The sequence below is a fragment of the Branchiostoma lanceolatum genome, chromosome 13 (assembly GCF_035083965.1).
Source record: "Branchiostoma lanceolatum isolate klBraLanc5 chromosome 13, klBraLanc5.hap2, whole genome shotgun sequence".
Lineage (NCBI taxonomy): Eukaryota > Metazoa > Chordata > Leptocardii > Amphioxiformes > Branchiostomatidae > Branchiostoma > Branchiostoma lanceolatum.
In genome coordinates this window covers 12,666,116-12,681,218 of record NC_089734.1, presented here as the reverse complement: position 1 = coordinate 12,681,218, position 15,103 = coordinate 12,666,116, and the positions used below count along the sequence as shown (strand labels likewise).

Here is a 15,103-nt window from a genome sequence, read left to right as displayed (position 1 = left end):
TGCCTGCCTACCAATGTAAAATGTTAGTCTCTACCAGACTAACACCGTCGGCTATAGAGAGAACATTTGCCGGGGGACTTTGGCCATGGAGGATAACATTTCCATCCGCTGTTATTTGACCCTCTCTCTGTAGCCGACTCCCTTCATACAATTGACTCTATTTGGCCAATTTCTACTATTTTCCCAGCGACCCGCAGAGACTGGTAGAGGCTAGTAAAATGTGAAAGAACGTGAAAATGTTAAGCGAGTTGTGCACTTTTCATAAATCGGTACCAGTAACAAGCATATATATATTTGACAATCTTACCTACACATCAGCAACACGACCAATCATTTCAGTAAAATGTTCCTGAAAAAAATGAATACTGGGGAAAAGGAAAAATCTACAACAGAAGATCTAAGACCAAAAGCCTAAAGGAAGTCTGGATAAGTGTATTGAAAATCATGCCCGTAGCCAGGATTTTGAAGGGGGGGGGTTCTTTTTAACGTTTGAGGGACCAGCGAGCGCCGCAGGCGCGAGACGAGCGCCGCAGGCGCGAGCTTCCCAGGGGGGTCCGGGGGTATGCCCCCCGGGAAATTTTAAAAATTGAACCTTCTGATATGGCATTTCCTGTGTTTTTGAGAGGATTTCAAAGAAAGAAATCAGAGACAAAGTTAGCAGTTATTTCTAGGATTTCAGCTCCGCTGGTGATACAAATAGATCCACCTTGAAAAAAAAAACCTTGGACGTTATAAAGTGGACCATCGAGTGTTTCAAATTCTAAGAATTGAACCCTCTGAAAGGGCATTTCCTGTGTTTAAGAGAATTTCAGAGGAAAAATCAGACACGAAGTCTTTTGCTAGGATTCTAGCCTCTGTGGCATTGCTGGTGATACAAATAAGTCCACCTTGAAAAAAAATCTTGAACATTAAAAAGTGGACTTACAAGCCTGTGAAAGTGGATCTTCAAGCCAGTAATTCATAGCTGCATTTTCATGCGCTGGCTACGGGCATGAAAATGATACCGCCGAGAAATACTACCACTTACCCTTCAAAATCTGCTCCAAACTAACATGCATGGATGGTTGTTGAAACTGTATGCACCACGAACCGACAGCCCTTCAGCGTAACACACTAGTCTCTCAAGCGCACGGCAGCAGATGGTTGCATGTGATGGAACAACCTGTCACACCTAAATAAGGCCTACATAACCGACTCCGAGCTATGTTCAATACTGTATCATAAATAATAGAAGGATTTTAGATGTTTCCTTTAGTGGTGGGTTCAATACGTCCAATTTATTCCATGACATATGCACCTTTATAGCGGGAAAATGTGCAGTCTGCCTTTCAAAAACACACACAAAGCCCAAAGCCCCCTTTTTATAGCAGCCATTTTTATAGATCCGTCGCTCTAAAATTACTATAACTTTATTGACCAGTAACTCAAACTTGACACTTTATTTTCTCTTTTTCACAAATAGCTTTCATTTTGAGCTTTTATTGCCGCTATTGCTTTCACTAATTGTAATTTAAACGCTACGATTGCCCATTCACTATATGGATGAAGTTTACTTTAGTCTCCCAATAAAACGATAATCCCGGCAATAAAATACCTACTTAAGGAATGAATAGGGGATATAAATACACATTTCACACCTCTGTAACAGTTATATAAGCTTGAAGTTTTGGAGGTCTAAAGGGAATGGATCCAACGATGCAAACTGGCGACAAATAACTTGAATATCTCTCAGCTTATTTCGAATAAAAAATAACGATGACGTCATAGGTGCATTATTTTCGTGAACTGCGACTCAACCCATGAGTTTGGTGACGTCACATGAAACAAATCAAGCAATGGATAAATTCTCTAAATGAATCCTCTATATATAATGTATACAGTTGCTTGTATCAAGAAATGTTCTACCATGATACGTTGATGAAGGTTAGACATCCAGGCAATAAGATACGCCCAAAATAGTTACTCAACCAACTGGATGATATTTTGAAACAGTCAGGCGTTTCAGACAGCGTCCGCTATCTTTTGTTATATCATGATGTATGACGTTAGTTCATCGACAAACTTCAGTTTGATGATTTATTCGGTGCATCGTTACAAGATAGGTAAATGTCTTTTGGGATAGCCTACAAGCTGGTATTTGTAAAAGATTGCAATATTTTACATGTTGGTATCGCTCCAACCGTCGTGATATTGGATTTAGACTAAAATTGATTATCATGACAGCAGGCACAGTCGATGTTTACAACGACCCCCCTCCCCCCCACCCCATTCTAGGATTAGAACTATCATTATAACTTACATTTAACCATGATGTGGAAAAGTCGACGTTAAAATGGGCAGCATATATTCATAGCTGCTTTAGAGACCAGGCACTGAATTACATTCAAGGGTGAGGCTAGGTGCCCCCCTCCCCCATTAAACAATGTTATGTAAACAATACAACAGTTCCCTATTGTAAGATTGCTTAGTTGTTGGTTACTTCAAAATAAACTATGACAACATCAAACAACAATGCAGGAACAAATTCAACAAGCATACGAGAAGTTTTAAGTACTTACTTGGCGGGTAGGAGCGAGTAAAACTCGTTCGTGGAACCGCAGACGACAGTGTGTTCGTTTTTCCCGCCCTCAGTCAGAGTGTGACTGAACACAAACACTGCGACAAAGAACCTGACAAAGACATTTCAACCCAAAGTTGTGACTCAAACTTTTCTTCAAATACTTTCAGGAACCCAGTTTAAGTTCCTATAAATCAATTATCTGTCACGTAGTATGTAAACTCGAAAGAATACTACTTACAACGATATGTAAAGTGTCCCAAATAGTTGTCGCCATTTTTTCCCCTTCATGGGTCGATCGTTTGTAACCGTTTGGGAATGCTAGGCCCCAGGATAGCTTGTCTCATGCTCATCCCATGCAAACACTTTGTCTTCTCTCAAAGATACATATACGGCTGGAATTATTCCACAGTGTGTATTCAATGTGATTATGAACTGATGTATGACTACCAAAGCTTCCATAATTATGTTAACGACTCTCCCCGGAATTATCATTTAGACATGATAAGACAGCAAAACACTAATGACACAAGGGCGGTTATAAAAGGCACATAATGAATAGTTTGTTGCTGTAGTTTTAAAATCCAATCAAAGTGTCCCAATGTGACAAGTGAAGTCATGGTTAATGGTTTAAAACACTGTGCCGCTGTTAGGGCTATCGAATACCCCGTTCATTAGGGTATAAAGTGAAATATTCTATCTAGTGTGTTGCCTGGGTATACAAAGCTGGTTGGATCGCGAGTTATTCCATGGGGAATTGAAATCAATAACACTATTATTCTATACGTTTGTTATGGTGCATTTGTTAGATATATTTAGCACAGATGGAGGGCGTCACCATTAAATGCCTGCACGTTTGACTATGCATGATTGCTACCCAAATATTCTAATTCTTTGAATTAAAGAAATCAAGTCTTTATCTGTTTTATTGAAACTTTACCCGAAAATTCACAACTCCTTTCTATAAACTGAAACCGCCCCTCCCCCAAAAAATACTAATTTTACGTTTTAGATGAGTTATGTTCAGTTACGTTTTTGCACTTTGTATCCATGGCCAGCTCAGCAACAGGCCAGAGTCTATTTATTTATTTATTTATTTATTTATTTATTGGAAGTGTAACAAGACACTACACGGTCTCTCAGGCAGCATGGCTGATTTCGAGAGCCAACATTTACAGGGACAAAACACAAATGTATAAATAAAAAAATTGCACTTAACTAAGTTATAATACAGATTAACTTAACAGAGTCTAGACATGATGAGACGTTTTTCCTGATTAAACGATAAAAATGAACTGAAATGTCAGCCTGAGCCAAATGGCCACTATATAATTATGTAGAGTCGAAAAGCTAGCTTGGACGAAGCCCAGATGGCCATAAGTGTTAATGAACAAAGATTGTTGGACACTAAATTAATGTTTTTATCTAGCCGATCTATCCGTCTTAAATTAAAAGGGACATTTCTTTCAACGCTCAACTATTGGGTCGTTGACCTACAATATTAGAATCGCGAAAAACATGTTTGGAAAACTACAAATGATATCCTGGTTACGTTTTAGGTCATATCGGTTAAGTAGCGTTACAAATATTAGAATGTCTATATGGAATAACACGCTGTTCAACACGCTCGCCAAATGGTTATTGTACGTAATGCTCCCATTGCGTCCATTACTGTAGCGTTATTACGGCTATATGGATAGTTACGTTGTCGTAAAGGTCTCCTGGTGTTTGTCAGCTGTGTGGTTTAAAAGGTTTTGCTATGGATTAAAGGCGGTGCCACTACCATGGACATGTCCACTGTGACCCATAAGTTTTCCACAATCCCATGGCGTATAATTCACTTGGGCTCCGCAATGAGACTCGTGGATGGATCGTAGTGAAGGAAAACTTGGCTAAGGGTGTAGTCCGCGGTAATGCTAGGGTCACATTTCCAAGCCGGGGCCCGGCCGGGCAGCTTGTGGGAATGAAAACTATTATGCCTTCATACGGGTGTATGGATCGTAGGATTCGGAAAAAAAAATAATAATAATATATAGAAGACAACAAAACACACAAATCGTTTTGAAAATTTCCCCTTACCACACGCTATGTATATTCTTGATATGCATATTTTATTCTTTGGTTTCTCAAACAGCCCGGTCGGGCCCCGGCTTGGAAATGTGACCCTAGCCTAAGGTTAACATTTTCCCCTCGCCAAGCCTTCCTATGGGGCCCGGGGGGTAAGGGATCGTAGAAAAGGAAACAGTTTGCTAGGGGTGTAGTCTGCGGTAACGTTAACATCCCCCTTGCCAGGCAATACGAGGGTATTGATCGTAAAATTCGGGGGGGGAGGAATCATTGGCCAGCTAGTAGAGTCAGTCCACGGTAAGGTTAACAATATAATATAAAAACAATATAAGTTTATTTCAAGTTCTTGTCCGTAGGCTAATTGCTAGCAGATGAAACATGGAAGGACGGAAAGACAATTGGTAACAATATAACATGGGACTATTCTAGTTCAAATACTAACACTAAATTCTATCTTATTTCGGTTTGACTTCTTTTTAATATTGCCCCTTGCCAGGCCTTCCTACGGGGTATGGATCGTAGAATTCGGCAAAGAAGGAATAATTGGCTAGAAAAGTCAGTCCACGGTAGCGTTAACATCTCGAAATCGGAGATGCACCTGCAAATGAAACCCTATGATTGCCAAATTCCCCAGGCAAATATTCTCCTAAGAGCCGGCGTAGTTAGTCTTGTAGAGACTACTAGTATATTCTACTGGCAAAGGAGACCTATTTGACGGAATTAATTCTTATCCTACTCCTGAGCGGGCACCAACATGTTGGAAAACTAAGAAAAGGGGTACTAGAAGCTTTAATATTCAGCCCATCAAAAAAATAAACAATCGGGTTCACGGAATAAGCCAAGACTGACGATATATAGTCTATAAAGTCGTTGCTTGTGATATTTTACTGTCATTGTGAAAAAAGATGTGTGCTCCGCAATTGAACTGCGCGTTCCCCACAAGAGTTATGGACTTTTATTACTGTATGTTAGACCTCCATTCCCAAATGCAGGCGCTTATATTACAGGGTCTTATTGGGTCATGTCTGTCTCACATAACAGAGAGTGGTGGCTACGCTGTTAGACTTTTAACCGGGATTGAAACATTCAATCACAACCCCATGGTTAACTGCAAACATGTGCATGATTGTGCAAACGCGCATGTGTGTGTGTGTTCGTGTGTTTGTCTTTGTATGTACTAATGTATTTGCATGTATCTGTGCTCGTGTATATATATGTGTGTGTGTTTGTGTATGTATGTGTGTCTGTATGTCTGTACTAGTGTATTTGTGCCTGTGCCTGTGTGTGTGTGCATGTCTGTATGTGTGTCTGTACTCGTGTATTTATGTTTGTGCTCGTGTATGTGTGTGTCTGTGTGAATATGTATGTCTTTTTGTGTGTCTGTACTCGTGTATTTGTGTCCGTGGTCGTGTGTGTATATATGTGTGTGAGAGTGCGCGTGAGTGTATACGTATGCATGTGTGTGCTTGGGTGTCTGTGCGTGCGTCTTGCTAAATTCACGACTCCTTTCTATTAACTGAACAATTATTAACTAATTATTAACCGACAGTCTCGCATCGTTTTAATATCCACTTAAGTTGATAAAATGACAATATGTGGCAAAGAAACATAACACAACACTGCAAACAGTTGTGATCAAATATTCTTATATATACTTCCTGTACATTGTACAGGTATTTCGTTCCAACACACCAATGAAAAGACGGTCTTTGCTATGCATTCTGAATGGCAAACGTGAAAGTCATAAAAACAAAGTTAAACGTGTATCATAATGTCTTATCTACTTATGATATCACACAACTGCAACCCGTCAGTAAGGAGGCATTATGAGCAACATCTTTGGTTAGAAATCTTTGGTTAGAAATCTGTGGTTGACAATTGCAAAAGCGCCATCTTACGGAATATGTGTACTAAGCATGTTATAAGGACAAAAACCAACAGGTGTTCCAGCATTGCAATTCTATAATCGTTAAAACCAAACAACTTTGTGCTTATGTAATCTACATGTTCATTAAGCTACAGGCTCTGTCTACAGATATCGCTAGTAGCTAACGGTTATTTTTTTAAATCCTACAGATATTTGTACTTCTTGATACAATGATTCCCAGAGTCAGCTACAAACACATAACCGTCTTCCGTGACAGCTACACCGTGAGGTTTGTTCAGTTTGTCCCCATCACTACTGATAGTGCACACGTCTATCCCGTCCGACCGCATCACCTTCAGTCTGTTGCCTGATAACTCCGCCATCACCACGTTTCCCTCCGCGTCCACCGCAATGCCTGTCGGGAAGTTCAATTCTCCCTGTTCGTCGTCGAGTCCCTTGTGGCCGATTTGGAACTTCAGATTTCCCTCGGGATCGAACCCCTGGGCTCTGTGATTTCTCAAATCGGAAACGATGATGTTGTCCTCTCTGTCGACGGTGACAAAGTTCGGGTAGTTGAAGCAACCTAGACCGTCTCCCTCGGCGCCCATCTTTCTGATTAATCTACAGTTGAAGTCAAACAGAAACACGCAGTGCGCATCTCTATCCACCATTACGATATGGCCGTCCCCGTCCACAGCTACGCCGTACGGAATGTCAAAGTCTCCGTGCGTGAACGTCCTCTGGAGTTGACCCGAAGACGTGAAGATCATGACCTCTTGACCTGCGGTGACGATGATGTTTCCATCCTTGTCCACGGCCACGCCCTTGGTGAAGGCGGACGTTGGGAACGAGCTCAGATGGGCACCGTTGACGTCAAACACCTGAACTCGTTCATTGTGCCCGTCAGCAACTATCAGCTTGTCTTCATAAACAGCCAATCCTATCGGGTTATCGAAGTCCCCATCTTGGCTACCTTTCTTACCAATCGTCAACACCGGATCGTTACTCTTGACACAAACAAACGGGCTCCCTTTTGCCTCGTGTCCGCCAATCATGACCTTGACGGAGTGCAGTCCTTTCAAAGATGGCGTCCACACAACGTCCCAGGTATGATCCTGGTTCTCTTCCGGTTCCGGGTCAAGGTGCACTCTATCTCCCTTCGGTCCTGTGATCTCTACTCGTGGATATATGCCATCCGTACTGCAGAGCTCGCCCGCAGAATTTCGTGGTCCTACTTTGATCACAGTTTGTAGACACTCTACATAGTCCTGTATCATGACTGTGGTGATGGCTGGGTCCACCACACTGGTTTCAACCGTTCCTATGACAGGGATATTTGCCACATCTGAAGCCTCTTTTGACGGTTTGAACATCATTCTGCGGTCAAACGGTTCGTACTCGACTTCTAAGGTCTGGATCTGCCTCAGTCTGTCTTCCACCTGATGCCACAGAGACAAAACCTCAGCGTCACTACCTTGACTCAAGACGTCTTCAGAAAAGCTTCTGCCATCTTTGACCTCTTGTTGCATCTTCTCCAAGGCTTCTTTCTGTTTTATGATGGAAAATTCTTCACTCTCCCATCTCTCGTCTAGCTCGGAGACTAACTCCATGGCCTTTGCGTCTATCCTCATCTTCAACTCCTCAGCATAGTTGAAGATAGATTTCTCAACCACCTGGCGACTTTCGTGAAACTGCTTCAAGTCGACGTCAATGGAATTCTTAGCTTCTTCAAGCTTTTCTAAGAGTCCTTCAGTGTCCTTCAGCAAGGTGTTGAGAGTTTCTCGGCGGGTCAAGGCTACCTTGCCGACTTCCCTCGGATCGTGGTCCGGTCCGGGACGATGTAGAACGATGGTGCAGTCTCGACAGACGAGCCTCTCGCACGGGTCGCAGTAGAACGCCAAGACTTGGTCGGGGTGGTCACGACAGTACAGTTTGCGATGGTACCTCGACCGTCGTTCTTTACTCCTCAGCTCTTCGAAGCTCAAGATGTCGTGGTCTTTAGCTAAAGGAAGCTTGCTGTGAAGCTTCAAACAGGTATCGCATAGCAGTTTGCCGCAGTCCACACACATGGAGGAAGCCTTGACGTGGGTCTCGCACAGCTGGCAAGGAAGGTTCTTACTCTTCTGCAGTTTCCTGAAATCCAGCAGCTTGTTAATATTGAAGTTGGTCGGGAGTCCGGATACCCCCTCGCTCGGCAGTGTTATTTCAGTACGACAGAACGGACAAGATACCTTCTGTTTTACCCACTTTTCTAGACACGATTTGCAGAACGTGTGCAGACATGGCAGAATTTTGGGCTCGCAAAAGAGTTTGTTACACACTGGGCACGTCAGGAACTCTTGGTCAAATTCTTGCTCCAAACCGTCTTCCGACATGGCACCGTCTTCGGTTAGTGTATCCATACTTGCAGACGATTATGCCCGGATCGTATATAACTGACAATGTACTTAGGTCAACACGTGCATCTTTGGAAACCTACAAAGAATGTAACAATGAGCGAATGAGTGAATGAATGAATGAAACATGTATTATATGGCTAAACAATTCGCTTTGCCATCAATAACTGTATAACCTAGCCTAGCCTAGTATTGCCTCGAAGTACGTAACAACATTCTAAATGCTCATGTAAGTTGTCTTTGCTTTATAACCTGAGTTACATGTTTCTAGTATATACACGTTCGAGGATAACTGTTACAGAGTATTTCGTAATGTTATCGATGTCCAAAAACAACAACACGTAATCAAGCTGAAGGCTTTAACTTTAGTAAAGCATTGTTGAAAATAAAGTCAAACGGTGGGATATACTAATCATTATATCTCCTAAATATGCTTAAAACATGAATATAAAAAAATGCGCATTAGAATGAAACAAAAGATTTTGTATGTTGCTTAATTAGTAAATATTTGGTAGATGTCACCTCTTCTGTATTGTTATAAATTGGACAGATCCAAGGTTACATTTGTTCTGTACCATCAAGGATGCCACCCCCCTCCCCACTCACCTAACCCAAGAACAATGCACTCTTACACTAACCCTTCTCTCACCATTATCTATAGTACAGTTTCGCAAGTGATATTTGAATTTAACGGTAGTCTACATACCCGGAACGTTTCCTTTTGAGTACACCAAAGTGTATAGCGTTGTAACTGTGGTTGGTTTCACGGTCTCAATCGATTTGATATTCACTAACAGCCTACAAAATGGACACTGATGACGTGTTTTTTGAAAGGAATAAAGGTTTATCGGGGTTAATGTTGTAGGCTGAACCACGTGTCACGAAATGTGGGACTTGATTTATTTTGTATGAAGGTGTTTTAACTACAGGTTGTTGTATCCTTCCATTATTGTCGTTTGGGTAATCAAATGTCTCAAAAATGTTTAAACTCTGTACGGTAACATTTTGTTGTTGAGTGTTTGTAGATTTGTAAGCTACGTTCTCACCCCTGCCACCTCTGCAGGAGAGGTAAGTGGACTCGTCGTAGAATCGGCTGGGACAATAGTCGTTGAACCGGTTTTCTGCATCTCACACGTTGATCAAAATGGGAGGTCACACTTCATAGGGTCATGAATATGTACACACGCACACACAACACACACACACACATCCACACAGACAAACACACATACAGACATATACTTTCACATACACGCATGCGCGCGCATGCATGCGATTACGGGTGAAGAGGATGTGTAACACGCAGTAAAATGCAGCAGCTACTACTTGTATGGATATATTTACGTACGGAAGGTCAATGCTTGGTCACTGAACTAAAAAACATACAAAGAGCTAAAATTGCATGCTAGTTATGTCGTATGAGTCAACCAACTAAAGCAACGTATTCAAATTCAGGTTTAACAAACTTGTTATTAAAGATTACGCTTCTAACATATTTCAATTTGTCTTTGATGATGCATCGTGGTTGATAACAGTTTGCCTCATTGGAGCCAGGATTTCATCATACCAAATTGTATGTAAAGGGCACCACTTACATCTGCATGTTCAACCGCGCCATCTAGCGGAAAATCTCTGACTCACACCATCGATATCTTCATCAACATTTCACCTTCAAACACCGCTTACTTGAAGGACACACCTTAAAAACAAAATTTCACCTCTTGTTGCCTTCGCCTGGAAAGTTATACTTTTGGTAGCTTTTGTTATCTTCGCCAGTTGATAACGTTTTCTGGATGTGTATGTGCGTTTGTAATCAGCATAACTCGAGAAGTTACTGGATATTCATATTTGGTACGTGGGTAGTTGTTGGGGAGACAAATGTCAAGGTCGATAATGGCCTCCTGGCGGCGTCCTTCGGTGCTGCAGTGGGACTTCCGGGTTTGATATCTCATATTCTGGAAGTTATATGGTTGCCATATATATGTTATGCAAATTAGGTGGTTTCCATAGTTACAGATAGTATTGCTTTGAGAAAGTATGGGGTCGTCGAACTCTAGTATATGTCATGTACTTTTTGATATTGACATTTTGCTTTCTTTGTAATTAAAAAACGTCTATACTGACACATTCGTGACCTTAATTACCGAAAAAGGGACGGCGTAAAACCGGTCTAATCCACTGCCCTTTGTAACCAGAGAATTAATCTAACATCAATCGCGTGATAATTACTTTAGGATTTATTATTGTCCCCATATCGATGCTAACAATGACGTATGGATAGGTAAATAGCACCAAATCATCGTCATACATAATACGCGCTAGTGCTATACTGCTAGAACAAGGCGGACGACGGAAACCTGGTATGCACTTCTTTTATTTGCATCGTAAGTAAAAAGTTAGTCTTTTTCCGTAGAGTGGAACTCGTTACTATGCAAGTACTCTAGGAGCATCTTCGCTTTAAACAACGCTTACAGTCAGATGTGCAAAGGTTAGGTGTGACAGGTCGTTCAGTGTAATATGTGTGCATGCGAAGCTGGTGTTATACGCCGAATGGCGGTCATACCGGCTATAAAGATACAGATTTTTCTAGTTCTCTTCTATACGGCGCTGTTACATTCGTCGCTAGCCGTCGTGCGATTTTGATCGTCGTTGAATTTTGGGGCTTTGCAGGCAAGCTAAGCGTAGGATCTATATCAGCCCTTTTCAGTACCAAGACAGCTGAATTTTAAGTTGTACGACATATGTGCGAATGCGACTCGTACGACCATTGCGGCCGGGCCCTAGACCGTCGTACAGTTTTGATCGTAGTTGAAATTTGGGGCTTTGCAGACTGTGACAGGACCAACCGCAGAAACAAATCCATCCCTTTCCCGTAAAAAGCCAGCTGAATTTTAAGACTAGTTGTAAGACATTTGTACGACTCCGAATGCAATCGTGTGGGGATTGTACGACGATTGTGACCGGGTCATTAGAAAGATAAGATCCACAGGGGTCAAGAGGCCATCGGTCAATGATCCCAAGAAGCTGGGCTATTTTGAAACCCAAACCCCACTTGAAACACTAACTATTGTGTAGCAGACTCTAGGGTTCTACCGGTGACGACTGCGAATGCGATCCTCCGATAATCGTAAGACGATTGTCACCGGGCCCTTAGAAAGATAAGATCCACAGGGGTCAAGAGGGCATCGGTCAATAATCCCTAGCTATACGCTGGGCTGTTTTGAAACCCAAACACCACTTGAAACACTCACTATTGTGTAGCAGACTGTAGAGTTCTACCGTTGACATTTGTAAGCCATGTGCGCTCTCCAACAGTAGACAGACGTTAAACGTGTGTAGGCGAATCCATGACACTAGAAATAAACAACAACGCCCCCTCACCGCTTCCTCGCGCCGTGCACTACTAAGAAACGGCGGATGGAAAAGGTCTTGACCTCGGGATTGATGGTCTACGTCATCATTCAAGATCTGGTTTACGTCCCAGACGTGAACGAAGAAGATTGAGACCGGTTTGGACGAGTCTCGCTCCTTGAACGACAACGTCTTCCCTTCTCCGTAACAACAGGTACGTCTTCAGAAATTTCTTCCGTACAGGTTGCAACAACAGCCTAGAAAACTAGCATACAAACGTTTCACTTATATCCGTTTTCTATTCAAAAGACTTTACGCGTTGCTCTTAACATCATTAATCAGTCCATCATTTGTCATACGCACATTCCGACTATAATCAATTAACCACTCATAGCATGAGACAATAAGCGGAAAGGCTTTATCATAAATCAGTTGCCAACGGTTAATCTTGAGAGGTAAAATTATCTTATCCGATAGCTTAAAATACACCATGGCTTACGTCCAACGAAAGACAGACACCACAACTGTAAGATATAAATTCTCTAAATCACTGCTTATTGAATTTCTCGATGCATAATGCCACATAATCTGAAAACTTATAATGTTTCAAGTATCGATTCTTCAAATTTAGGCCCCGGAAATCCACTTCAAATCACTTGAAACTTAATCTGTGGTGCTTTGGTAGAATGTTAGACAAAAAACAGACTGTGGCAAAAATAAACATTAAGAATACAATGGTGTACTTCAGCAATGGTTTCCGTGATGTTGGATAGCTTATATGAGAATTAACGTTGACGTAGCAACAGACAAAATAATGAATAAAAAGACTCTTTTTACACAACCAAGAGATTTATTCCACCGACATTTCGGTGACCATCTGTAACCTTCTTCAAGGCAATTCTGACTGGAATAAATCTCTTGGTTGTGTAGAAAGAGTATTTTTATTCAGTGACTTACCAACCTGATAAAACTGTTCACGGAGAAAAAATAGTATCTTAAATTTCTAACGTGAACTGTTATTATTTCACCTGGCACCCTAAGACCACCCTATTTTTAATGAATAGATAGATATAGAATTCATAGAGAGATATTCTTAATGCGGCATCATTAATCCCTGAGGCATATAAACATTTTTCGAGAAGGCCTCGGTCGCATTGTGTTTTTCATGCAGCTGTCTAGGGCACCCTGTTGTATTACTGTAAATGCAGAAATGTTGCCGTTGTTTTATGTTCGCGGTTTTCGCGGTGAACTTTCAGCGCGAACTTAAAACCACCGCGGAACATTTTGCCCACCTATGACTGTAGTACTGCTATTGTTTCAAACGCGAACATAAAATCCCCGCGAACACTCCATTTTCTCCCTACCGCGAAATAAATACCACACGAACTTAAATGCATTTACAGTATATGATTTATTATTACCCTCATGATCAACTGCTGTATTTTTGTACCTTCTAACGGCAGTCTCATTATTTTCCCGTTCCTTGTATCATAAGGTCCCATGTATGGCTTGTAGAAGAAAAGCCACAATGCAATGTATTCCCTTGCGTACTTGTTAGAGCTAGAAAAAAAGCTCTAAAATAAGCAACAGTAGTTTTCCCTAGTCGCTACTTAGTATCAATAGCTCGAAGAATAACAAGGAATTCTCGGAAAAACAAGAGAGTGACGAAGTCCATGCAATAAAAAGAATTAACCTTTTCATGTCTCGACGTTTCTATCACAATCACTCTGTCTGTATTATGCCTTATCTAATGAGTAATATCACAGTTCCAGTGCTATAATGGACCCCAAGAGGAACGCCTGTTCAATACAACATGGCCATGGCAATAACGTGTAAGATACCCCAGTGTTGTTTTTTTCAACATCATGTCCCAATCTATAACGACGTATCTTTCAAATCATAATTCAAAGGTATTAGCGAGATATTGCAATGATGATTTTGAGGAATTATTTATTGTTCAAGGCCGTTGATTTAATGAAAGTATGAACATTCCAGGCCAACTGATGAATGTTGTATGCCGTGCAAATATTTCCTTTGTAACGTTTGTGTGGAAATACGTGAAAAAATCCTAATTCAAAGCCATTAAATGTGTAATCCAGAGCGGAATATTGTAATAATGATTTGAGGAATTATATAATGTTCAAGGCCGTTGATTTAATGAAAGTATAAACATTCCAGGCCAACTGATGAATCTTGTATGCTGTGGAAATATTTTCTTTGTAACGTTTGTGTGGAAATACGTGAAAAATCATAATTCAAAGCCATTAAATGTGTAATCCAGAACGGAATATTGCAATAATGATTTGAGGAATTATTTATTGTTCAAGGCCGTTGATTTAATGAAAGTATAAACATTCCAGGCCGACTGATAAATGTTGTATGCTGTGCAAATATTTCCTTTGTAATGTTTGTGTGGAAATACACGTTGCCACAAATCACAAAATCGCTGTCAGCTTATAGCCCCGAAATTCTCTACTTTTGCGTACTGTATTTTTGCTCTACGTTTCTACTGCCTTCTTGACTTGAATGATAAAAGTGTAGATTAAAAGAAGATAGAAGAATTTGAAGAAGATCTCAAGATAGAAGATAGTCGGTCAACCTCATTGGGGTTGTCTGTCAGCGATGCGTGGTTGGGCTAGGAGGAATGTTACAACTCTGCCAACTCACCGTACTGTTCCAAAAACACCCAAGGTCAACGTTTATTTCCTTAACACAGACCAAGGAGGTTATATAGACTCCTTACACAGACACAGACGTTCTACCATAATATTATCTGACATTCCCAGGATGTTTTGGAGTCGTCTTGGGTCGCTGGGATTTGCGATATTTAAGGCTAGATTAAGCCATTTAAATCTACCGTAGGCG

General features: G+C 41.2%; 2 protein-coding genes across 2 annotated transcripts in view; one reads left to right on the top strand and one right to left on the bottom strand.

The window, feature by feature from the left end:
- Nucleotides 1-6,479: 6,479 nt before the first annotated feature.
- Nucleotides 6,480-15,103, bottom strand: part of LOC136447006 (tripartite motif-containing protein 2-like) — a 136,033-nt gene continuing 127,409 nt past the window's right edge. The window contains exon 2 of the mRNA XM_066445668.1: nucleotides 6,480-8,966. Coding sequence (XP_066301765.1) covers nucleotides 6,695-8,893 — 2,199 coding nt within the window. The 5' untranslated portion in view covers nucleotides 8,894-8,966 and the 3' untranslated portion in view covers nucleotides 6,480-6,694. The remainder of the gene's footprint in view (nucleotides 8,967-15,103) is intronic.
- Nucleotides 12,373-15,103, top strand: part of LOC136447009 (parathyroid hormone 2 receptor-like) — a 115,774-nt gene continuing 113,043 nt past the window's right edge. Inside the window, exon 1 of the mRNA XM_066445675.1 lies at nucleotides 12,373-12,452. The gene's annotated coding sequence lies outside the window, so the exon portion shown is untranslated. The remainder of the gene's footprint in view (nucleotides 12,453-15,103) is intronic.